This window comes from Pinus tabuliformis, chromosome X (genome assembly GCF_031772625.1).
Source record: "Pinus tabuliformis cultivar Carrire ecotype Pingquan chromosome X, CPIR1, whole genome shotgun sequence".
Taxonomy (NCBI): Eukaryota; Viridiplantae; Streptophyta; class Pinopsida; order Pinales; family Pinaceae; genus Pinus; species Pinus tabuliformis.
In genome coordinates this window covers 1327057091-1327084376 of record NC_142308.1, presented here as the reverse complement: position 1 = coordinate 1327084376, position 27286 = coordinate 1327057091, and the positions used below count along the sequence as shown (strand labels likewise).

Genomic DNA, 27286 nt, shown 5'->3' with positions numbered 1-27286 from the left:
GTGTCACCTCTGTTGGGAATCGATTTGCTCTTTAGAGTTGATTCCAGCCCTCCCGACTCAAAACGTGCAACTCTCCAACAAATTTCGAACTTCTACGTAGGAAGCTCTGGCTGCTCTGCGTGGACCCTACGTGAGCCCTTCCTAGCTCTGGGTCACCCTCTTTGGCCTCTGCATTGCCTCCTCTGTGTGTCTCTTTGCCTCTCTGTTGAGTATTCTTGGCTCCGGAGAAGATCCTCCAACCAAAACTCTCTCTGCCCCTCTCTGCGTGATCACTAAAAATCACTGCGCTGCCTCTAGCTTCAGCAATTCGATCTGACTGATCAACTCTCTGTGTATTTTCCAAATGACCCTCAGTCCTCCTTAAATAATCTCCTCATTGACATTTAACGACCCAGATTAGAAGCTAAGATCATTTATGCTTGATCCTCTTTTCTAGAAGTTACACCCACATTTAGATTAATACCCATTAATTATTCTAATTTCCTAAGTTTAGACTTAGGGTCCCATTAAAAATAATTAATTATTTTAATAAAACTGTCTCTGAGTGGAATTTTCCAAAATGCTTTCTAGGTTCTTTGGAATACATGTGCCCAAGCCTCCCTGCAAAATTTGAGACTTAGAGCACATTCAATGCTACAAAAAATCAACATGATAATGACCCTTGACTCTAGTATCCTCCCAAGAACCTTGTCACTAACCTTGATGCTCTGCCTCTTCCCTTTCTCGACTTTCTTCTTAATCTCGAACTGCTCTCCTTGGCTCCTTCTAGAGAAACTCGGTCTCTATACTTCACACTGCTTCTTCTCGACTTCTCCTAGAGAAACTCGGTCTCTATGATCTCACTGGCTTCCTCTAGAGAATCTCGATCTCTAGATCTCTATCTCGGTTACCCAGAACAAGTATCCCAGAAGAATCCTTCCTTCGTTGCCCCAGAAGAAACCTTCTTCGCTGCCCCAGAAGAAACTCTTCTTCATTGATCCCAGAAGAAACCTTCTTTGCTATGCCTAGAAGAATCCTCCTTCGCTTGCCTAGAAGAAACTTCCTTCGCTTGCCCAGAAGAAACTCTCCTTATCACTTCTTCGCACTTCTCTTTGTAGCCCTTCTTCTTCGCACTTCTTCACCGAATGTATGTCGAGTTGCTTGCCTTCAAGTGAGGCCGAGTGAGGCTACTTATACACATCAACTCATGACCCTTAGGCCGACATGATGACAAGTAGTGAGGCCAACTTCTTCTAGCATGTTCTTCCATCGTTGTAGGCCGACTTGAAGAGGATAAGTGACAAGGTCTTGGAGGATACTTTACATAGACAAATTTGACCTTTTACAAAGTGTAACATGACTTCATTACATGACAATGACTATCATTTTATGACTAGATGACAAATAATTCCTAAAGACTCTCAATGGGAGTCTTGACTCAAAAATAAAATCTCTTGCTCATGAAACCCATGAAGCAAGTCAATACAATAATTTATTTTTCTTCTTTACATCTCATTACATAAAATCATAATTACATGTCATTATGAAGACCGAACCTAGTTACACTTTTCAACACTCCCTCTTAACTAGGGAGGTATTCATAATGGTACTTGGACTTTCTCAATCTGAAGAATTTCTCATAAGAAGAATTCGGATTGGTAACTCATTTGTATAGCATCATATCAACCAACATTGTTACATAGCAAGGCCTTGACTAACAGCTCCATCTCTCCACAAGATCTGAGCTCAATGCTGGCAAGACCAATGATTTATAGACACTCTCATCATTCTCTCTAGGAATATTTCCTACCCGGGTACTCAGGATGTGTTCCATGAGGACTATTCTTATCTTGGACTCCCCAACCCTCAAAGAATATCGGTCTTCCACGACTACTCTCCTATTGGATGCCCTATCTCATCCTCAAAGAGTATCAGATGCCAAATAATTACCCAATCCTCCATTCTGTCTTCCTAGGTGAAGACCAGAATGACATGTCTAACTATCCCACTCAAATAGGGAGTACATATTCCAATAAAGGAATGTACTCATTCCTACAAAAGGAATGTACCTAAGCTCCCTCTTGTCTTAGGAATTTCCAAGTTTCTTCCAAGTAAGAAACTTCTTTTCAGGCTCCCTCTTAACTAGGGACCTACAGCAGCTCCTCATGTGGAGAACATGGAACAACCAGCTACTTGAAGAACTCCTTTCTTCCTTGATGTCATAAATTTCTTTTGTCATGGAGTCTTCATCTTTTGGGTCTTCTTCATAGGGCACAGACCATCCATCACTTTCATCCATGAGTTAGTCATGTCCTCATCTCATCAGAAAGTGATCCATTAGTTTTCCATCTGGCTTTGCTTCATGTCATGCTGCTTTCTTCATGCCATATTTTTCGGAAGGATCTTACATCCTTCAATATGGTCCTCTTGGAAGTCATCCACAGATCTTCCCTTTGGCAATCCTACATAAGCCCATCCAGATATTAGTTCAAAAATAAGAAATGAACACTTAAATCAAAATTACCTTTGTGATGGTCTTTCTTCATGACATCTTCCTGTAGGTATCAACATCCTGCATACATGTTGACACATCTCTCAAAGATATTCATTGTCAAGGGTCTCCATCTTTTCCCGACTCTTATCAGAGTCTTCATATCTTTCTAGGAGATATTCTAGTCAATTCTTCTTGGTCTCGGATGTTGAATGCCTTCTACCTTTGTTGCATATTTTCACGATCTCTTCCTTTCTTTTCACACTTCATTCCCAAGAGCTTCCAATTAGAGTTCCTCAATTGCGGTCAGCGTCCTCATGATTCATATGAGAACATATTATGTTGATTTCATCTAGTGTGACTTATGCTTTTCTACAATCTTTCAGAGGAGGAGATCCTTTCTTCTTTTGATCATATTTCCCAAGATGGAAATAGTGATCCATATTATCTGCAACCATATGACATGACTTTCATAATAATCTATGTAAGCATGCATACTTCATCTTTCCTTTCAGTCATCCAAACTTCATGTAGCAGCGTCATTTAAACGAAAGAACTTTATCCTTTAGACCTACTTTCATGTTATGTCATCATACCATCATCCCTTGAATCCCACAAGTTGGAATTCTTGATGAAACTCTTGCTTCCTTTCTAGATCAGTGAATCCTTTGATAAGGATTCCATCATATAAACTTGAGAATCTTTCATATCCTTACCCGGCAGATGTTTCCTTATTGACTATTGTATGATGATCCCAGTTGATGATGACCTCTACTTCTTTCTATAAGTATCACTTGAGGTTTTAATGAGGTTTCTAAGAGCTCCCATTCTTTGTAATTAATAGAATTTATTCCAGACATCCTTTCTACTTCCCATGTCACGAGCTCTTACTTCTAATGCTTCTATCAGAATGTTATTTTCTAATCTGATGCATCCTATCTTATTTACACTACCTCCTATCTATAAATTACAAGTGAAAAGTACCTTCTAGTGAAGAAGATCATCTTAGTCATAGTAGAGATCTTTTACTTCTTCATTCTTAAACTTCTTTGTCTCAGGCTCTTTCACTTCTTCAGTAATGTGGGCTTCTTCCCTATCCCTCTTGTCCTTACTATGTTTAGGACAATCTCTTCTATAGTGCCCAAGTTCTTGACATCCATAGCATCTTACTTTAGCCATGTCTTCCTTTTCTTTTGAGGACCGAACTTTCCAAATTTCCCTTTTCTTCATGCCATAGCAGCATATGCTTGATTCTTCTCATTTGGTCCAACATCAACTTTTGCCTTTAGTCTAGCTTCTTCGATCTTACAGAGTGACCATAGATCTTGAAATGGAGTAGTCTCTTTCTTCCCATATAAACTTGAAGTAAAGTTATCCCGTTCTTCCGGTGATGCATTCAATACCACTGTGGTCATCTCTCTATCAGACATGACTTCTCCCAGCTCTTGTAGTCGATCTCGAATCTCTGATATCCTCATGAAGTATGAGGTTATTCCTTCTTCCTTCGATATCTTCAGAGGTCACAGTTCTTGCCTTAATGAGATTACTTCTCCTGCAGTACTTACGGAAAACAACTCTACCAATTTGTCATATATTGCTTTTGCAGTCTCCAACTTTGACACATATGGGATTAGAGAGTCTTTTATAGATTCTATAAGAATCCTCTGGGCTCTTACTTCTCCCTTCATGAATCTAGCATGTGCTTGAGTATCTTCCTTTGGAGGTTGGGTTATCGATCCCTTGATGTGATCCATGACCTCATTCTCAATAAGATTTAGGTTTGTCCTTTTCTTCCATGCAAGGAAATTTGCAGCCCCAACCAATTTATTGCTTTCCTTACAAAAAGACATTTTGTTATTATCAGATATAGTCATAGACTTACTTGAGAAATTAATGCTTGCTTCCTCCTTAATCTTGATGTTGATAGAGGATTTGCCTATTGAGAGATTGATGAGAGAGAGCTTGATTCACGATACTCCTTGAATGATTTAGTCTTCCTTCCTTCTTGAAGATAGTTTCAAGACTCTTGCTAGTGTAGATTTCTTCGATCTAGGGTTTTTAAAATCTCGACCTTGGTAGCCCTTGAATCTGCTACAATCCTTCTTCCAGTACTTGATGTCTTCTTGATTGAATGCCCCTTCTTGACTTTAGCACCTAAGCTCTGATACCATGTTGAGAAATCTAGGGCATGAATAGTTAAAATATTTATCTGCTTAATAATTGCTTGTGATATACTTTTACTTCTTAGCTTATAGTCTTTTCTTCATTATGTTATTATTGTATTCTTTTCATCAAGACAATTACCAACATGCACAATAAAAGACAAGTGACACAGTATGTAGGCTTGTTAGCCAGGGCCAAAACCTCTCACCTCTTGAGAGGAAAACCCAATCAAAATTCTTCTTTTAGATCTTCAATTAATGAGTACCAAGACCATGACAAAGACCCTTGACTCTAGTATCCTCCCAAGAACCTTGTCACCAACCTTGATGCTCTGCCTCTTCCCTTTCTCGACTTTCTTCTTGATCTTGAACTACTCTCCTCGGCTCCTTCTAGAGAAACTCGGTCTCTATACTTCACACTGCTTCTTCTCAACTTTTCCTAGAGAAACTCAGTCTCTATGATCTCACTAGCTTCCACTAGAGAATCTCAGTCTCCAGATCTCTATCTCGGTTACCTAGAAAAAGTATCCCAGAATAATCCTTCCTTCATTGCCCCAGAAGAAACTCTTCTTCGTTGATCCCAGAAGAAACTTTGTTTGCTATGCCCAAAAGAATCCTCCTTCGCTTTCCTAGAAGAAACTTCCTTCGCTTGCCCAGAAGAGACTCTCCTTATCACTTCTTCTCACTTCTCTTTGTAGCCCTTCTTCTTCGCACTTCTTCACCGAATGTATGTCAAGTTGCTGGCCTTCAAGTGACGCTAAGTGAGGCTACTTATACACATCAACTCATGACCCTTAGGCCGACATGATGACAAGTAGTGAGGCCGACTTCTTCTAGCATGTTCTTCCATCGTTGTAGGTTGACTTGAAGAGGATAAGTGACAAGGTCTTGGAGGATACTTTACATAGACAAAATTGACCTTTTACAAAGTGTAACATGACTTCATTACATGACAATGACTCTATCATTTTATGACTAGATGACAAATAATTCCTAAAGACTTGACTCAAAAATAAAATCTCTTGCTCATGAAACCCATGAAGCAAGTCAATACAATAATTTTATTTTTCTTCTTTACATCTCATTACATAAAATCATAATTACATGTCATTATGAAGACCGAACCTAGTTACACTTTTCAACAACTCAGACAGGTACTTCCACACAGGTCCTTCTATAGGGGTTCAAAATTTTAGGCCCTTCCAACATTCAAGCCATTGATCCAATGTAGTAGGTTTGGGCCTTTTTAGCAAAGCATTTGCCACATCTTCAACTAATGGTCAATCAAGGGAGGCAAAGGGCACACCCTTTAGCAACACCCTCACAAGGAGGACATCAATGGCATCCATGCCACCATATTGTCATTATTAGGGGTTGATAGCTTGCTTTGATTATGACCTCCGACGATGGGGGATTTATTAGTATGGCCTTATGTTTTGTTTTGGTTCTTATGCACAAGGTACACTCACTCCCCATCATTGTCGTTATTATCTTGGGCACAATTAGAGCCCAAAATTACCCTTTTTTTCAAGCTCCAACAAACATTGACAATCACTATGCCACTTCCATGCGAGCTATCATAGAAATGAAAATTGTCGAAAGAATTCATCTTGTGACTCATCTTGATTGGATTTTGGGCAAAAAGAAAGAGTTTGTGATCCTTATATCTATGGAAGGTCATTTAGTTCAAGCAAATCGCAAGCCAATGCACAATTCCTTAGCACGGTGTCAAAAGAAAATTTGAGAAATTCATCTAAATATAAGGCTCCAAGTTTGGCACCTTTTTCTAGTTGATTGTGCAAATCATGTGCATAGTGAGTGGGCTAGAGTGTTAACCTTCTCCTCACCAAGCAAAGAGGTAGAGTTGCAAGCAAGATTGGGATGCATCCACCAAGCATAAAACTATGGTAAATTGTCAAATTGGCCAAGTTAGGGCCGGTCAACAAAGTTTCTCATGCTCAACAGCCTATAATCAAGATGAAGGTGATAGAAACCTAAGGAGGCCCAAGAAGCAAGGGATTGAAATGTGGCAAGGGCTTTTGGAGCTGACATGTACAAGTGTTAAGTTATGGTATGTTCTATGCTTAGAGCAGTTTACTTCTTTTTATTATTATTCTCCACAGATTAGCAATCACATGTACATTAAGTAAAGTGCAGATAGAACATTAAACAATCGATAGAAAACAAGCCAAGACAAGAGACACAAGATGTGGCGGCTAGCCAGGGACAAACCCCAATATCGGGAAACCCTTTGATCAAATCTTCATTTATCTTCAATAATCCAGCAGAGAGAAATAGTACATAAATCTGATTTTCATCAGCAGCAGCAAACCCTAGATCAGCCCTAAACTAGGGCAGACAATATCTTGCAAACCGACCGTCGGATCGGCTTGATTCCTTCCCCAAAAAATGCGGCCTACTGAGGAGAGTCAGTTCCACCTACAACGTAGTTCAAAGAGAGAGTCTGATGGTCAACGCTAGTCAAACTTCCGATCTGCAGTTGCAGCCTTAAATTTTGCATCCTTCCTTCCACACGTGTGAGAGAAGAGTCCCTTTCTGCGCAGTAGGAGAACAGCGTCTTTTCTGCGCAGGAGAGAGAGAGAGATGTGATGAGATGAGTGTGTCCAAATGAGGAAAAGACCACCTGTATTTATATACAAATGTTGATGATGAATAGATACGGTTGTTGGGCTTCGAAGCCTACATGAGTTGCTGGTTGGCTTGATAATTATTCCATAATCAAAATAAATTCATATCTCGATAAATACTTATCGGAATCGGATGATCTTTAGATCAATCCTACAACTTTCGACGAGAGGAATCTAATAAAAATATTATCAGCCATGAATAAGATGACCCACATGGAGTTTGGCCCTAGTTGCCAATTTAACACTCCCTCTCAACTAGGGAGAACTCCATCTGCAATTCGTCAGTCGGTTGCTACTATTCATCCATCAAATGCATTGCCTTGTACAGCGTGACCCCTACTCTGCTATGCTCTATTCTGCCTGCTCTGCTCTGTTCTGCTCTACCCTGTTCTGATCTGCTCTGCTCTGCTTTGTCCAAATTATGAAGAAGAAAAAATGATCGAGGATGTATCATACCATCCTCCACTGACTCAAAGTCAGTCTCAAAGTGTGTACCACTGGTCCCAGACCAGTCCTCAACCGACCCGAAGTCAGTGTCATAGTGGGTACAACTCCTACCACTAGTCCCAGACCAGTATCATTGATCCCAAATCAATGAAGGTCATCCTAGCATAGGGAGTACGGTAGATACAGCGATGCGTCCATCGGTACTACTATGGTCCCTATCCCCATTTCCTTGCTCATTGATCAGATGAAAGGTACTTCCCATGAGTCCCAGATTGCATGGGTAGGATGCCTCAACAGGAGAACTAATCATCCTGTCCACGGGAGAGTGAATCATCATGTCCAGTGGGTGCCACAAAAAACTAATCATCCTGGCCCACCAGAGAGCGAATCATCCTGTTCCATAATCGCCATGGAGAACACATCATTCAGGCCTCACAGGAGAACTAATCATCCTTCTACACAATCGTCATGGAGAAGACATCATCCAGACCTCACAGGGGAACTAATCATCCTGCTACATAGTCGCCACGGGGTGTCATAGGGAAAGTTTTGATTCTTTTACCCTGTACACATACACCACTAGGGGATGGTGAGTCACCCTGTGGTCATATGTCGCTCCAAGAAGTACCCCGCCCCCCCCCCCCCCCGGAGCTCCCAAAGCTCAATACATCATACAAGACCCTCATCAGAGGGTCTTTGAACGACACCAAGTCGTTCTCGGAAAGTCAGGAATTTGACCTTCCCTAGGGGCTTTGTCAGAATGTCAGCGACCTGTTCATCCATATCAATATGTTGTAGCCTTATTGCTTCTCGCAGTACCATATCTTGAATATAGTGGTACCTGATATCGATATGCTTGGAGCGATCATGAAATACGGGATTCTCTGATAAACGAATCCCACTCTAGTTGTCACATAGGATCACTGCGGTATCCAATGAAAAATCAAACAGCTCACTGAAGAGCTTTCGCAACCAGACTGCCTCACAAGAGGCCATGCTAGCAGCAATATACTCTGTTTCGGCAATGCTCAAAGCCACCGACTTCTGCTTCCTGCTCATCCAGGATATCAAAGCAGATCCCAAGGAGAAACAGCACCCGGAAGTGCTCTTACAGTCCACCACATTGCCTGCCCAATCAGCGTCAGTGTATCCAAGTAGTCTCACATCTCCGGCAGTGTATCTTAACCCATAAGTAATTGTGCCACGAAGATATCTCAACAGATTCTTGGCACCAATCCAATGTATGTGGTGAGGTTCAACCATATGTTGACTCAACGTGTTGACTGCGAAGCATATATCTAGACGGGAGTTCACTAAGAACATTAATGCTCCGATGAGTTGACGATACTCGATGGCATTTCGTAAAACAGGTCCAGCAGTGCTACCGCTTAACTTCTTAAAGTCAAGCTCCATCGGGGTAGTAACAGGCTTGCAGTCCACCATACCGAATCTTTCCAATATCTTCACCACATATTTTCCTTGAGATAGGAAAATTTCCCCTAGCTTCTGCCACACTTCAAGTCCTAGGAAATAGTGCATCAGTCCTAGGTCCTTCATTTCAAATTCAGAAGCCAACTCCCTCTTACATTTGTGAATGAGAGGGTCTGCACCTATTAGAAAGAGGTCATCCACATACAGCACCAGTATGAGAGGTTTGTCATCTTCAACCTTAAAGTAAAGGTTAGGATCGGCTTCACTCCTAGTGAATCCCAGCTTCATCAAGTAGCTATCGATCCTCTCATACCATGCTCGGGGTGCTTGCTTCAGCCCATAGAGAGCCTTCTTCAACCTGCATACATGAGATTTTCGATCATAAATCTCAAATCCTTCAAGTTGCTCCACGTAGACCTCTTCTTTGATCGAACCATGCAAGAACGTGGTCTTGACATCCATCTGATGTAGGTTCCATCCTTGTGAAGCCACAAGAGCTATGATCAAGCAGATGATGGTATATCTGGCAACAGGTGCAGATATCTCGTCATAGTCTATACTTTCCTTCTGGGAGAAGCCACGAGCGACAAAACAAGCCTTATACTTTTCTGTACTTCCATCTGCTGCATGCTTTATCTTGTAAAGCCATTTAGAAGTGACAATTGTCTTGTCTTGGGGTCTGGGAACTACTTCCCAGACATCATTCTTCATAATAGACTCATATTCTTCGGTCATAGCATCCTTCCATACTTGATGCTTGACGACATCTGAGAATGACGAAGGCTCATTTTGTATGATCGTGCTTATGATGGTCAAGTATCCCTGATACCTGTTAGGTTTCTTACTTTCACGGAAGGTTCCTCGGGGTGCAGTGTGTCCTTCAGCATCATCGAGTAGCCCCCTAAGCCAAGAGGGCCTCTTCCTAGAAGAGGAAGGCTCAGGTGGATCAATAGGATCCATGGGTTCATCCACATCGGGCATTGTTACATCATCTTTTTCTTTTGGTTCCCTGGTGTCAACTTCTTGAGAGCTCCTTAAAGTAGGAAGATTGTTCACCTTGCTGAGAGCCATATCTTCGTCAAAGGTGACATCATGACTAATCACGACTTCCCTTTGACCGGCTACATAGATTCTATAGCCCTTAGTATTTTCACCATAGCCCACGAAGATTCCTTTCTTTCCAGATGCACCCAATTTATTCCTTTTCTCTTTCGGCACATGAAAATATACAAGGCTTCCAAAAATTCTAAAATGAGATACGTCAAGTTTCTTACTGATGAACATTTCTTCAGGAGTCTTAGAACCCAATGCTTGATGAGGGCATCGGTTTTGTACATATACGGCGGTGTTTGCAACTTCGGCCCATAGAAACTTCGGAAGTCTTTGATCATGGAGCATGGCACGGACAGCTTCCACAATCATACGGTTCTTCCTTTCCGCCACACCATTCTATTTAGGAGTATATGGTGTAGTAGTCTCCCTCTTAATGCCAGCCTCTTTACAAAAGTCATGAAACTCGTTAGATTCATATTCAGTCCCATTATCAGTCCTTAAGATCTTGATCTTCTTTTCGGTTTGATTCTTGATCAAGGCTTTGAAGTGTCGAAACCAAGAGAACACTTCATCCTTCTTTTTCAAGAAGTATATCCAAGTCTTTCGAGAATAGTCATCTGTAAAAGTAAGGTAATATGAATATCCTCCCAAGGAGTTCACAGGCATCATACCAGATATGTCTGAGTGAACCAACTGTAATATATCAGAGGTCTTGCTTTGGCTTGAGGGGAATGGTCCCCTTTTGAGCTTTCCTTCGGCACATCCCGGACATACACCTTCTTTCTCTACTCGGAATTCGAGCATCCCTGTCACCATTTGTCTTGCATCGAGAGAGCTTTATAATGAACGTGGGCAAACCTCTGATGCCAAAGTTCAGACTGAAGAGATGTGTCACAAGACATGACACCTAACGGACTTCCACCGACTTGATATAATGAATCAACTCGAAACCCAAGAGTGAAGGCATCTTTAACATTGTTTTTCCATACACGTACCTTGCCATCGCTGAAGGTCACCTTGTAGCCTTTGTCTTCCATTGCCGAGATGGACACCAGGTTCTTTTTGAGGTCAAGTACATATAATACATCCTGTAAGTGGATTGTATTACCTTGATTCAATTTAAGAGAGACATTGCCTACACCTTTCACGGGATATTTCATATTATCTCCAAGGACAATTTCCAGGTTAGTTTCTTTCTCTATCAGATTATAGAGAACTTCTTTGTAACCAGTGAAGTGCCTTGAGACATCCCTATCAATAAGCCAAATTCCCAGCGAGTCCGAAGGAGCAGAGGTAGATAGAGCAGCTGGTAGATAATATTCATCCTGCTTATTGTCAACAGTGTTAGATTCATACCTGGAATTTCTAGCCTTCTTGAATGATTGTCCTCTTCCTTGATTTCCAGCACTCCTTTTACCTCTACTATTAGATTTTCCATTCCTTTGATTGCCATGAGAGGGATTTTGATCATCGTCCCGGTGTGAGTCCCTTCTATCAGGGCATTCTCTTGCATAGTGACCTGCTTTATCGCAAATGTAACATCGTCCTTTTCTTCCACCCTTAGGTCCAGCCTTTCTTTTTTATTTAGTCCCGGAATTATTTCTTTTCTTAGCATGAGAAGAAAAGGCAGCAGGAGGACCTTTAGGCATGGGCATTTCTTACTCTTCTATCCTTGTTTCTTCTTGAATGCATCTTGCCATTAATTCCTCGAAACCAGGAATTACATTATTGTTGAGAAGAGTAGTCCTGAACACGTACCATTCGGATGGTAATCCTCCAAGAGTCGTGAGTGCCATTTCCCTATCAGTAATAATCTCCCCAATAGATAGGAGATCGTTCTTGATCTCGGTGATTCTTAAGAAGTATGCTTGCATACTCTCATCTTTGCCCTTCTTAATTTCCTTCAGCTTATTTCTAAGAAACAAGATTTGATTTGCATCATTAACTTTAAATAAACTTACCAGTCTATCGTAGATTTCCTTGGAGGTGTTCAAGTCGGAGATGTACGCCACCAATCGCTTGTCGATAGAGTCCCGGATGATCTTCTTTGTTTTGACTTCACCAGTTTTCCATTTGTTCCTGGCAGCAGCAGGTGCATTTGATGAAGGCTCAACAATATTGCCTCTCACATGGTCCAACACTCCTGATCTTCTAAGGTTAGATCGAGAGACATCTTCCATCCGTGATAGTCAGACTTCTCACGAAACTTGTCTTCGGTAGGGAAGAGTGTTGAGGACGCCATAGTTCTTTTAGGATAGCCTTGCCAATCTTCTCTTCGGTGATTGCTCTTGCTCTTGCTTGGGCTTTGTCTTCACCTCAGCTCTTATACCATGTTAAGTTATGGTATGTTCTATGCTTAGAGCAGTTTACTTCTTTTTATTATTATTCTCCACAGATTAGCAATCACATGTACATTAAGTAAAGTGCAGATAGAACATTCAATGATCGACAGAAAACAAGCCAAGACAAGAGACACAAGATGTGGCGGCTAGCCAGGGACAGACCCCAATATGGGGAAACCCTTTGATCAAATCTTCCTTTATCTTCAATAATTCAGCGAAGAGAAATAGTACATAAATCTGATTTACATCAGCAGCAACAAACCCTAGATCAGCAACAGCAAACCCTAAAATAGGGCAGAAATATCTTGCAAACCGACCGTCGGATCGGCTTGATTCTTTCACCAAAAAATGCAGCCTTCTCAAGAGAGTCAGTTCCACCTATAGTGCAGTTCTGAGAGAGAGTTTGATGGTCAACGCTAGTCAAACTTCCGATCTGCGGTTGCAGCCCTAAATTCTGTGTCCTTCCTTCCACACGTGTGAGAGAAGAGTCCCTTTCTGCGTAGTAGGAGAAGAGCCTCTTTTCTGCGCAGGAGAGAGAGAGAGAGATGTGATGAGATGAGTGTGTCCAAATGAGGAAAAGACCTCCTGTATTTATATACAAATGTTGATGATGAATAGATGCATCTCTTGGGCTTCTGAGCCTACATGAGTTGTTGGTCGGCTTGATAATTATTCCATAATCAAAATAAATTCATATCTCCATAAATACTTATCGGAATCGAATGATCTTTAGATCAATCCTACACCTCTCGACGAGAGGAATCTAATAAAAATATTATCAGCCATGAATAAGATGACCCACATGGAGTTTGGCCCTAGTTGCCAATTTAACAAGAAGGAAAGTGACCCACACATGAGGTGGAAAGAGGAGACACTTGGCATGGATGTTCATGCTGTGAGGATAGTTGTCATTAGAGCCAACTTGCCAAGGGAAAGTGTGCACATCATTGGATGAGCATGAGAGCATATACAACCCAAAGCTCAATCAAAATGAGCCAACAAAGACAACAGATCAACACTGATCATTGTGTATGTGGAACAATCAACCAATGCCATATGACACTAGGACCCACCATTATTGAAAATGAATAGCAATGTCCTTTTTTGCAATAATATCCCAATTAGCCATGGAGGGACTCATGGTTTAATGCAATGAAATTATACAAAAATGGAGACATGCTTTAAACGCTTGCCCATGCATCTATTACACTCAGTAGATTAGCTAGAAACTCGTACAACATAGACATTGTGGCTTTGATAAAAGGGACCTCCAAATGACCAATCTTCAACAAGTCATGGAGATCAAGTATTTCATTTATCAGAGGATGGGCTTATGAAATCTTCATGCATTTATCTGCAGGTACAAGAGGAGAATCAAGCCATCTCCAAACTTTGCACAAGAACATGTCAACCTATCTGAGATTCACATCAAAGAACAGAGAAAGCAAGCCCACACTTTCATTCAAAGCAAGGGCAGGATTCTAAAGGTGATGTAAGGGTAGGATTCTAAAGTTGAAATAAGTGACAACACCCATTCTTCTATAAAAGTAGCATGTACAAAAATGCTTGCCATTGAATATTCCCACTTCTTGAAAAGTCGCCTGCAAAACTAAGATGATTGATTATAATGAAAAGAGAGATGGCAAACTGTCCTAAATACCTACAGAGAAATAATGAAAATGTGCCATTAACATAAATAAAAGATTGAACATCTTTTACTTTGGCGTGATGATCAAGTTTACAAACACATGACAGGGTTATTGAGAAATGAGCATTTCTTACCATGTCAATAATGATCAGATTTGTACATCTAATTGAGGAAATAAGGATTTCCAAAGGACCATTAATTATGTGTTGTTCTTGTATTGAATATCTAGAAGTGTCCTTTCTTTTCTTCATTTTCGGTATCTCAAACTTGTACCCACGACTGCATTCAAGGGTTTTAGAGAATTATCCTTTGTTTTATCTGTTGGTGTATCCTTATGTTGATCCCTGAAATGTTGAGTTTCCCGAACCCAACATCCGATATTCTATTCATAACAATTATTAATTGAACGAAAACACGGCTAAGTTCCTAACCAAAAATATTATGTGGAAGCAAAATTACTCGGTCTGAATCACACATAAACAAATTTCTGCCCAATCAAGAGTTCTTCATTAATAAATTAATCACGGAACTTACTTGGGCTCCCGCACTAGGGATAATGGCCCAACTGAGAAAATGCAAATTACAAACTGATCACCAGTTTCTTTGCACTCTCTCAAACCCAACACATAGTTACTGAGAAGCCTCTCTCAATCTTGTGCTACTCTTGTGTCTTAGCCTCAACACTTAGGCTCAATTTATAACTTTCCTAAGCTAAGATTGACGGCCAAAATTAGTTCAAGTTAACTAAAGATAAGTGACTTTACTTTAGTTAACTATCCTATCTTTAGATTTCTCTACTTTAACTCGAGTACAAGTCATAAATTTAGCTTGTTTTACATGCACATCTCATGCATGTCACATGTAACACATTCGCATGCGTGCAACTCACTTGCACACTCTGCATGTCGCATGCAAGCTCCTAAAGAGGAAAATCAAGGTCCTTCTAGTCAAGACACAAGACTAGAAGTACCTTCCAAGCAACAGAACTCAACACAAAATGTGCAGCAAGAGGGAAAATTGCCGAAGTGATCTTTCTATCAATCCCCCAATATCTCATTGTGAGCATCAAATGGTTAGTAGACAAATTGATCATACTTTGTTGGAACTATGCAGCTTTGTTCAATGAATCTACTCCTTGTTCTCTTTAATTTAGTGTTTAAGGATGTTAATGAATGGTCATTTACTTAGTCAAATGTCTTCATCATTGTTTTTAGTATTAAGCTGAGAAAGCTCACTTGTTGGATTCACTAAAAATGCAACCCACTATTAGATTTCTCCATTCCCATTATGGACCCCAATTAGCAAATATATTAACTCCATAGTGGTTGCAACACCATTGATGATCAGTTCAGCCAGTAGTCTTTATTTTGTATCTGTTTAAGGTGACTATGAGCTCTATATTGAGGTAAACTTCATTGAAATAAATATCAAGGACACCCCCGGATGACTAGAAAAGCACCAACTGTGATGTGAAAGAGGTGAATGCCGAGGTGACAGCAGGCATTGCCTATAAAGTTGACCTAGAATTGCTCTAAGCAATGCAACGACTTTGCATCTTAAAGAAGTAGGTTTGGGAAACAATAGGGACCATTCTGAACCTGATTTCCCTGAGTAGCAGGGGCTTCCTGGAGATTAGGTTGGACTATCAATGAGCAGTTACAAGTATTATGGTCCAGACTCTGGCAACATAAGAATGTGTTTGGCAGGTTCATATACCTACCAGGTGTTTCATCATATTGTCCCCTACCCAAAAATGTACAAACTCTTTGAACTCTTTAGAGAGGGTTATACAAAGGCACACCCATTTTTTGAGGTGTAGGGTAGAAAAAGCACGAAAGTTCATGGCTAAAGAAACCTCCAACTAGAACAGAAATGTGCTCCAGAAAAGCACAAAATTGTGTGGGAAGGCCAGGAAACTCCACCCACACAGGGAAAGAAAGTTGGGTTGTCTAGTCTACTGAAAAACTGTTAATTTTAGGTATGTTCTATGCTGAAAGCAATTTATTTCAATTTTTCACATTAACTCAATATCAATTCCAGGATAGCAATCACATTTAGCATGATAGTAAAATGCAGATAGAACATAAACATAAATCGTAGAAGACAAGCCAAAACAAGAGGACACAAGATGTGGCGCCAGCCAGGGACAAACCCCAATGTGGGGAAACCCTTGATCAATTCTTCTTATATGTTCTACAATAGTTCAGCAGAGAGAGAGATAGTACATAAACATTAGAAGTCAACAATTTGACTTGTCTAGATAAGAGCAAAGATCTTCTCTAAGAAGATGACACATGAGGCAGCTGATCTGAACTCAGGTGAAGGCAAACTGCTTCAACTGATCCTCCAAGGTGACTCCATCACCATGCATCACCCATCACTATGCTGCACCTCATCATCATGCTGCACTTGTCACTGTTTTGCACCCAATCATCATGTTGTGCCCATCATGTTGTACTTCATCAACATTCTGTTGCACCCTTCATGCTGCACTATGTTGTATCCTTTATGCAATCAATGCATACGCAGTGCATCATTAATTTTGCTGCTGCAATACATCATACTGCTGCACATCATTGCAGCATACATCATCATATTGCTACATCCTACTAGCTGCACTATGTTGTACCCTTCATGCTCTCAATGCATACGCAGTACATCATCATCATGTTGTTGCCATTTACACTATGTTGTACCCAACATACATGTGCTATATTTAGCATGTTGCATCCATCATTACTATCCATCTATTGACAACTCCTTAGATCATGATCATCTAAGCCCTCGAATGCCCATAAGAGATATATGATTATGGTGTTATGGCCTACGGCCTAACACACAGTTTTCCTGAAGCACAATGATACCCCAGCAGGTTGATCCAATGCTTCTTTTGACTCGGCCTCCTAAGAAGGAACAAACCCTTAACTTAGGCTACTTTGCTGCGGCTAGGGACAGCTAATATAAGCCCTTCCAAACTACGTATTAAGGTCTCTTATTAGACCTGCTTTTAGGGCACATGGACAACATTATATAGGTTGTATATATGTCTCCTTTTTCTATTGATAAATCTTCTCACAAGCCTGCGGCTAGGGCACATTGACAACAGATTTAGGGTCTCATAGATCAGCGTCATAGGGTCTCTTAGACCTGCGTTTAGGACAGCTTAGGGTCTCTTCTAGACCAACGATATAGATGCCTTCTCTTCTGCATTAAAGCCTTCTTCACCATGACTGTGTTAGAGTCTAGGGCATCCTTATATGACAGCATATGGCAACGTCTTAGGGTCTATGTTTAGGGCACATGGATTGTGTTATGTAAGCCTCCTTTATGACTGCGTTAAGGTCATAACGTAGCCACGTTTAGGACTTCTTCTTAGACTGTAATATAGGGCAACGTTAGGGCTTTATTGTGGCTAAGATAAGGGTTGTCCTCCATGACAGCGTAGAAACTAGGGCTGTCCTCCATGACAGTGTAGGGACTTCCTCCATTAACAACGTTTATTAGGGTAGCGTTAGAAGCTAGGTCATCTTCTTTTAGGGTTGCGTAGATCCTTCTTTCCCATGGCAGCATTCAGATCTAGGGCATCTCTTCATTAGGGCAGCGTTGTCTCTTAGGATCTCTCCTCCCACCAAAACCCAAAGACAAGTGGAGAGGAAGAGATCACAAGAAGAGTGTGTTCAAATGACTAGCAAGATACCTCTTTTTATACTAAAACATTGAGCACAAGTGGGGGCAATTTGGTTGTTGGCTGACCTTGACGAATTGTCCCATAACGCAAACAAATTCATATCTCCATGAATACATGTCAGAATCAAATGATCTTTAGATCAATCCTACACCTCTCGACGAGAGGAATCCAAGAAAAATATAAGTTGCCATGAATAAGTAGACCCACATGGAGTTTGGCCCTAGTTGCCAATTTTAACACTCCCTCTCAACTAGGGAGAACTCCATCTGCTAATCCATTTGCCACACTGTAGTACTGTACTATCTCTACGATCAGTCCCCTGCACTACTCTGCTCTGCTCTGCTAAACTAGGAAGAAGAAGAAGTGATCGAGAATGTATCATACCATCCTCTACTGACCCGAAGTCAGTCCCATATAAAAGAGAGTGTCTCATACCACTCTTACTGACCCAAAGTCAGTCCCAATGAAGAGAGTGTGTCATACCACTCTTACTGATCTGAAATCAATTCCAAAAGAGAGTGAGTTATATCACTCTTACTGACCCGAAGTCAGTTCCAATTGATCCCAAATCAATATCATCCTAGCATAGGGAGTACGGTAGTAACACAATGCATCCATCGGTACTACTATGGTCCCTATCCTCATTTCCCTACTCATTGGCCAGATGAGAGGTACTTCCCATGAGTCCCAGACTACATGGGTAGGATGTCTCGGCAGGAGAAGGATGAACCACTCATCCTGCCTACATGTCGCTAGGGGTATCCCAGGGGAAGGCTGAACCACTCACCCTGTACACAACAAATCACTAGGGGAAGGCTGAACCACTCACCCTATGACTGTGTCTCAGCAGGAGAAGGATGAACCACTCATCCTGCCTACATAGCAGACCACTAGGGGAAGGCTGAACCACTCACCCTATGGTTGCTCATCGCTCCAAGATGTACCCCCAAGCCCCCCGGAGCTCCCAGAGCTCAATGTCCATATCATACAGGACCCTTAGGAGAGAGTCTCTCCACGACTCCTAGTCGTTCTCGGAAAGTCACAAATTTGACCTTTCCCAAGGGCTTCGACAGAATGTCGGCGACCTGCACATCAGTCCCAATGCGATGGAGCCTTCTTGCTCCTCGATGTACCATATCCCAGATAAAGTGGTACCTGATGTCTATATGCTTGGAGCGATACGGGATTCCTCAACAATCGAATCCCCCTATGGTTGTCACAAAAGATCACGATGGTATCTAGCATGTGTCCAGACAGCTCACTAAAGAGCTTCCTCAAGCAGGCAGCTTCACACGAGGTCATACTCGTAACTATGTATTCGATCTCAGCGGTGTTCAAAGCAACCGACTTCTGCTTCCCGCTCATCCAAGATATCGAAGCAGAACCCAAAGAGAACCAGCACCAAGAAGTGCTCTTGTGATCCTCCATACTGCCTGCCTATTCAGCATCAGAATAATCATGCAGCTTCAAATTTCCGGCAATGTATCTCAATCCATGAGATATTGTGCCCCGAAGATATCTCAAAAGATTCTTGGCACCAATCCAGTGAGGCTCAACCATATATGAGCCTAACATTCTAACTACCAAAACATATATACGGACAGGAGTTCACCAAGAACATCAACGCGAATGAGCTTATGAAACTCAGAGGCATTTCCCAAATCAGGTCCAGCATTGCTACCACATAACTTCTGAAATTTAAGCTTCATCGAGGTAGTCACGGGCTTGCAGTGCACCATTCCAAATCTAGGATCCAACTCCCTCTTACTTTTGCAAATGTGAGGGTCTGCACCTGTTAGAAAGAGGAAGTCCGCATAAGGTGCCAGTATGAGAGGTCTATCATCCACCGCCTTCAAGAAATGGTTTGGATCGGCTTCACTCCTACTGAATCTCATCTTCATCAGGTAGTTGTTTATCCTTTCATACCAAGCCTGGGGTGCTTGCTTCAAGCCATAGAGGGCTTTCTTCCACCTGAATGCATGAGATTCCTAAACCTAATCATGAATCTCAAACCCCTCGGGTTGTTCTTCTAGCCATAGAGGGCTTTCTTCCACCTGAATACATAAGATTCCTGATCATGAATCTCAAACCCCTCAGGTTGTTCCAAATCTAAGGTCTTGCTACATGAGGGGAATGGTCCCCTTGTAAGTTTTCCTTCGGTACATCTCGTACATGTACCTCCATGCTCTTTTTGAATTCAAGCATCCCTTTCACCATCTGACTCACATCAGGTAGGGCCCCATAATGAGCAGACCTCTGATGCTATAGAAGAGATGTGTCAACTAACATGGTCCCCAATGGACTTCCTACAACTTGATACAAATTGCCAACCCTGAATTAAAGCATCTTGAAAAATTCCTTTTTCAAACACGTACCTGTCCATTAATGAATGCCACCTTGAAACCTTTGACTTCAATTGCCGAAATGGACACCAGGTTCTTCTTGAGATCAGGTACATAAAGAACTTGTAAATGAATCGTGTTACCCTTATTCAATTGAGGGATAACATTCCCTACACCCTTTCCGAGATAGGTGGCATTGACTCCAAGCATAATCTCCACGATTGTTTCCTTCTCTATCAAATTAGAGAGAGCTTCCTTCTATCCGATGAAGTGCCTTGAAGCACTATAATCAATAAGCCAGATTCCCAAAGAGTCTGGAGAAGAAGTAGTGGAGAGGGCCAATATAAGATAATACTTCTTTAGCTTATCAGAAACAATATTTGATTCTTTATACCTAGAGTTCCTTGCTTTCTTTGAAGAGTTGGCCATTTCCTTGATCACCTGCATTCTTTTTCACTTTGCAAATGATCTTGTCATTCCTTCAGTCATTGAAAATGCCCCTGGAATGATTGTTATCATCAACAAGTGATGTGTCCCTTCTATTCGGACACTCCTTTGCATAATGGCCAAGCTCATTGCAAACAAGGCATCTGCTTTTCCTTCCACCCTTAGGTAGGCCATCAGATGCTTCCGCTGTGCCACTCTGATAATCTTCTTTGAATCGACTTCACCCTTGGTGAATGTTGAAGTTTCTAAGTTTACTTAGTTAAGAAACCCTTCATGCACCTTTTCTGATTTATTCCTACCTACTTGTTATTTTTCTTTAACAAGTTATTTACAAAGTAAACACTAAAAATAAACACCAGTGCATGCTCAACATATTACAGATCAACAACTAAAAGAAACAAGAACAAACACACCACATGACACCATTATTTTTGGACCAATGTCCCTGGAAAAACCCAATGCGGGAAAATCGGTGCAACTATCTGAGGGTCTTCCTATTAAGCAATATCAGAGTACAATCTGGGTGCCGTAACTGGCTTTCCCAACAAAGAATTTCCTTAGCAGCTATACCTCACAGTTTGAGAGAAATCTCCTGGCTGAAACCCCAGAAAACCCTTCTGGCAGCTCCTCAACACAAAACTGCTCTTGCAACCCCAGCATCTGCCCAATCTGGACTGCGTCAACCCCTCTCTGTCTCACGCTGGCCCTACATCAGCCTTTCTTGGCCTGTGTCAGCCCTAGGAGGCCCTGTGTCAGCTCTGGGAGCCTCTGCGTCAGCTACGCTGGCCCCTCTGGTGCTCTGCGCAACACTTGGCTGCCTCTGCGTGGCCTTGCGTGAGCCCTTGCTGACTCTGCATCACCCTCCTTCGCTGTTGCGCTACTCTCCCACCACAATCTCTGCCTTCTTTGTTCCTCTGTACTCAATGCCCCTCAGCTGCTCTCTTAATCACTGATTCTATCTCTCTTAGCAAACCCTACTCTAAAGAATAGAATGACTAATCACTTTGGTTTTCTCTCCAAGTGACCCTCAAACCTCCTCTTATACTTTTCCTGTTGACATCTCAACGACCGAGATTAAGTCCCTGATCAACGGCTAAGATTAGATCTGGATTGATCCATGTCTTTTGGACCACTCTAACACAGATAATACACATTAATATTTTATTTTCCCTAAGTGACTCCATTAAAAATATTAATTATTTTAATATCTCCTGATATGTTTAGAATCTGCCCAAACTCTTTCTGGGTATTGGAGATCTCATGTGCCCCAACCTTTCCACCAAATTTTGTGGCTAGAGTACATCCAATGCTACCCCAAATCAACAGTGAATAGGAACACACTGAGCGTTTTTTTCCCTTTCTAACTGTCTTCAGTGATTGCTCTCACTCTTGCTTGGGCTTTGTCTTCACCTCAGCACTAATACCATGTTAATTTTAGGTATGTTCTATGCTTAGAGCAATTTACTTCAATTTTTCACATTAACTCAACATCAATTCCAGATTAGCAATCACATTTAGCATGATAGTAAACTGCAGATAGAACATAAACATAAATCGCAGAAGACAAACCAAGACAAGAGGACACAAGATGTGGCGTCAGCCAAGGACAAACCCCAATGTGGGGAAACCCTTGATCAATTCTTCTTATATGTTCTTCAATAGTTCAGCAGAGAGAGAGAGATAGTACATAAACATTAGAAGTCAACATTTTGACTTATCTAAATACGAGCAGAGATCTTCTCTAAGAAGATGGCACATGAGGCCGCTGATCTGAACTCAAGTGAAGGCATACTGCTTCAACTAATCCTCCAAGGTGACTCCATCACCATGCAGCACCCATCACTGTGATGCACCCAATCATCATGCTGTGCCCATCATGTTGTACTTCATCAACATTCTGTTGCATCCTTCATGCTGCACTATGTTGTACCCTTTATGCACTCAATGCATACACAGTGCATCATCAATTCTGCTGCACCTCATTGCAGCATTCATCATCATACTGCTGCATCCTACTAGCTGCACTATGCTGTACCCTTCATGCTCTCAATGCATACACAGTACATCATCATCATGTTGCTGCAATATAATGCTGCTGCCATTTACACTATGTTGTACCCAACATACCTGTGCTATATTCAGCATGTTGCATCTATCATTACTGTCCATCTATTGACAGCTCCTTAGATCATGATCATCTGAGCCCTCAAATGCCCATAAGAGATATATGACTGTGGTGTTATGGCCTGCGGCCTAACACACAGTTTTCCTGAAGCACAATGATACCCCAGCAGGTTGATCCAATGCTTCTTTTGACTCGGCCTCCTAAGAAGGAACAGACCCTTAACTTAGGCTACTTTGCTGCGGCTAGGGACAGCAAATATAAGCCTTCCAAACTGCGTATTAAGGTCTCTTATTAGACCTGCTTTTGGGGCACATGGACAGCGTTAGATAGGCTGTATATATGTCTCCTTTTTCTGCTGATAAATCTTCTCACAAGCCTGCGGCTAAGGCACATTTACAACAGATTTAGGGTCTCATAGATCAGCGTCATAGGGTCTCTTAGACCTGCGTTTAGGACAGCTTAGGGCTGCGTAGATCCTTCTTTCCCATGGCAGCATTCAGATCTAGGGCATCTCTTCATTAGGGCAGCGTTGTCTCTTAGGATCTCTCCTCCCACTCAAAACCCAAAGACAAGTGGAGAGGAAGAGATCACAAGAAGAGTGTGTTCAAATGACTAGCAAGCCGCCTCTTTTTATACTAAAACATTGAGCACAAGTTGGGGCAATTTGGTTGTTGGCCGAGCTTGACAAATTGTCCCATAACACAAATAAATTCATATCTCCCTGAATACATGTCGGAATCGGATGACCTTCAGATCAATCCTACACGTCTCGACGAGAGGAATCCAAGAAAAATATCAGCTGCCATGAATAAGTAGACCCACATGGAGTTTGGCCCTAGTTGCCAATTTTAACAAATACCCTCATCCCACTGGGAGAAAGCAATGAAGTTATTCTTACACACCCAAGGTCCAATGGTGACAATATCCTAAACATTCAATCAGCTAGAATGAGTACAACGCCAGCTATGAGATTCCCAGAACTCCCTTACCCAAGTGTTAATGACAATTTCTGGGGTGGCTCTACCCACAAAATAGTCCAACAGGGTTTTTCCTTTATACACAATGTCATGGATATTTCTATTTCTGTATATTATATATATATATATATATTTCTGAACACAAATACACACACACACACTGTATTCAGAAACAGATATATCCAAGGGAGTTTCTTCAGAATCAGGATTACCTCATGGTAGACCTCAGTACGAATTTTCTTCGCATTTTGGGCAGCACAATCATTGTTCTCAGGGTTTCTGCTGCCAGCTTCTACAATAATCGGATAAATACTAGCAGGTGGAAGAGATACCAAAGGCTACCTCAGGCCTTCTGCCAAAGCTGGCAGGCCAGTCAAGCCAGCTCAGGCTATTCAATTTGGACATGCCAAATAGTAAATTTGACAGCGACTTTGAAATCAAGATTGTAGAGATGCCTCATCTTAAACCCTCTAATAGTTTTTCTTTAATAATGTCACTCGCTATGAGCCTCGAAAAGGACTTTAGAAGATAAAGAGCTACATGTTTCAACAATCAATTGCAATAACTGATATACTCATTTCTTTTGCAACAGCACTTGGGTTAGAAGAAAAGAAAAATGAGATTTGCGTGAAGAAGCCCACAGTTTGGATCTTGTAAGAAGTACAATAGAACTTAAACATTTATCAAAAATTCTAAAATGATTAATGCAATAAGAGTGACTGAGGTAAGCTGAACCAAAAGAAACTTGAAGTACATACCCATAGTATGCAGCCACAGGCTTGCCTTTTTCTGCACCAAGTTCCCAAGGAATTATTGGTCTTCGAATGATCATGTCCGCATCCAAAATTACAACCCAGTCAACATTCTTTACATCTTGGCTATGATTAAGCCAGTGTACAACACCTGCTGGTTTATTTATTGCAGGATACCTGGATACAATTTTACAATATAAAAACTCTTGAGGTTTTAAAAACAAAACAAAAAAAACTGCAACAAAGATGAAACTAATTGTGGCATTCATAGAATAGGGAATAAAGTGAAATAGTAAACTGATCATGTGCATTTTGACCATTATTACACGTGCATAGCTCAAACAAGGTGATTAAATATATTAAATAATGGGTGAAATTTGTCTGATCCAAAAGTTAAAGTGTTCTTCTTGCCTTCTTGCTGGTAAATAAGTATAATGAAGACATTTCAGCACTCCTTCCTTCAGAAGAAATGCCAACAAAAATACACGTTGTTGATTACTAGATTAGACAACTGTTGGCTTTTGTAGAGTTATTGTTACTCATCAAGTCAGTTTTTTCTCTAAAAGTGTTACCACTTTAAAACCCCAAAGCACTAAAGCATGCCTGGTTTTAAGATTTGACCCCACTCTTACTCATGCATATATAGCTCCTCAAGCACTGTAACTTGAAAGCTTCTTACCCGCATAGATCATTCCCATGAAATTTGGATGTTTCTGGCATCGGTCAATGCCACCGTTTTTTATCACTTGAACTGTCATTGAGGTCTCACAAAATGTTATTCAATAATGTCATAAAAGATGTTGCAAGAAACTAGAAACCTTTTCCAAGTGAAATCAGTCCCCTTTTCACTAGTTGTCCACCTAGATAAAGAGTTTTCTATCCAAATATAGTGATACTATTGAGTTTTCACAGATATTTGTACCAAGAACCATAATCTAGGATCTCCATTCATGACTTTGAATTCATCCACTGTTAGTAATTGCTGGAGAGACTTGTTCTAGGTTATCTTATTTTTTGGATCATAAATGGTTGTATAGAGTATTCATCACAGAGACCTTATTCTTATTGCACAATATATATGAGATCTATCCAAGGGATTTATAGGTCCACCAAATTTGTGATATCTTACAAATGCACAATAAATCTTCATTTCAGCTGCTCTTCTGATATTGCAGAGGGTTGATAATGCAGTGCACGGCAAGCTTGTGAGAATCATAAAACATCATGCAATGTCTAAATCTTTCAAAGAATCATGTGTTCCCTCATTCCCATGCCAGTAGCTGCTAGGGATGAAGCAACTCAGTACATTATAAAGTTGATAGTGTTTAAGCAGTTATCTGTCATCAATGTGGAAGATGATGAGCTTCTTCAGGTCTGGCTTTTTTATCGTCCATGAGTTTTAATATGGCATTACTTATATAAATGTTATCTAGTATTCAGATGGTGTTAACCCAAAAAAAGTTAGCAGTGTGCCATAATCTCCAGGAAAAGGGTTCAAGGATTGTTGGCCTGTATACATTTACGAATCAAAAATGCTAATTTTAAAGGACACAGCATTTACCAATGCCTGTATGGGTAGGACCTACCCCCTCTTCAAGGCACCCAGAGGCAGACTAGTGGGGTTTTATCATTGCCCCTCCCCAACACACCTGCTTTTGTGTTAGGTTAATCTTGACTCAGTTGTGGAGTAGACAAGATAACCTTGATACGATCATTAATGGGTTTACCGCTGGTGGTTTACAGGCCCATGGTATCGAGCAACCCATGGTATTAGGTGTGGTGAAGCCTATTTAAAGGATTGAGATACTCCAGTGTAAAATACCTCAAGTGGCCTCCTATTTGGACAGCCTGGATAAGGTCAGTAAAGATATATATCATGAATGCCAGTTTTCCCGGTTAAGGGTTTCCCAGATAAATCATAGTGTTTTGTGCATGATATATGTGTTTATTGTGCTATTTATCTCTCTAGTTGCTCTTGGTTTCTAATATGTGGTATCAAAGCGTAGGCTTGGATTCTTTAACGAGAGTGGCTTGGGTATTTCTCTAATGATGGACTCACTATCTATTGTGCATGATATATGTGTTTATTGTGCTATTTATCTCTCTAGTTGCTCTTGGTTTCTAATATGTGGTATCAAAGCGTAGGCTTGGATTCTTTAACGAGAGTGGCTTGGGTATTTCTCTAATGATGGACTCACTATCTATTGCTTGGGTATGTAAGCAAAGGAGAGATGATGTCAAGAGACCCAGTATACAGAAGTGTTAGTAGTCTAGTAATGAGACACTTAGAGAGCAGAGGAGGAAACAATTACGAGCCCAAGGAGATTAGGCACGAGGAGTCCTGTCGCACCAACATTCATGGCCATGACATTGATCATGGTGATCGTGACTTTGATATAGGTGGCCATTATTTTTCCTATGATTTTGACTGTGGCAGAATTCAAGACTATTTTCCCAATCAGTTACTGGATGAGGCAAGCCTCCATTAGGCATCACGAAGATCTGCATTCTGGGTAATGGAATGGCATTGTAAGAAGCACTTTGACTCTAATTCTCCCCTCCAATTGTCGTTGTTGTTGCCATCACAATTATCGAAGGACAAAATCCCGTCGGGCACCTAGAGATGTGAATGTGCTTTTCCTTATCAAAATCCCTCTTGTCAACTACTTGTGCATTAGGTAGCAGATAGTCTAGATTGTTGGAGTAGAGAGCTCAAGAGATCATGGTGAGGCAGTGCCAATGATAATGCCAATG

At 41.1% G+C, this 27286-nt stretch overlaps 1 protein-coding gene across 1 annotated transcript in view; it reads right to left on the bottom strand.

Annotated features, from left to right (window-relative positions):
* LOC149144983 (peptidyl serine alpha-galactosyltransferase) overlaps positions 1-27286 on the bottom strand; it is an 85260-nt gene that overhangs the window by 49541 nt on the left and 8433 nt on the right. The window contains exon 2 of the mRNA XM_089447161.1: positions 24539-24709. Coding sequence (XP_089303287.1) covers positions 24539-24709 — 171 coding nt within the window. The remainder of the gene's footprint in view (positions 1-24538; positions 24710-27286) is intronic.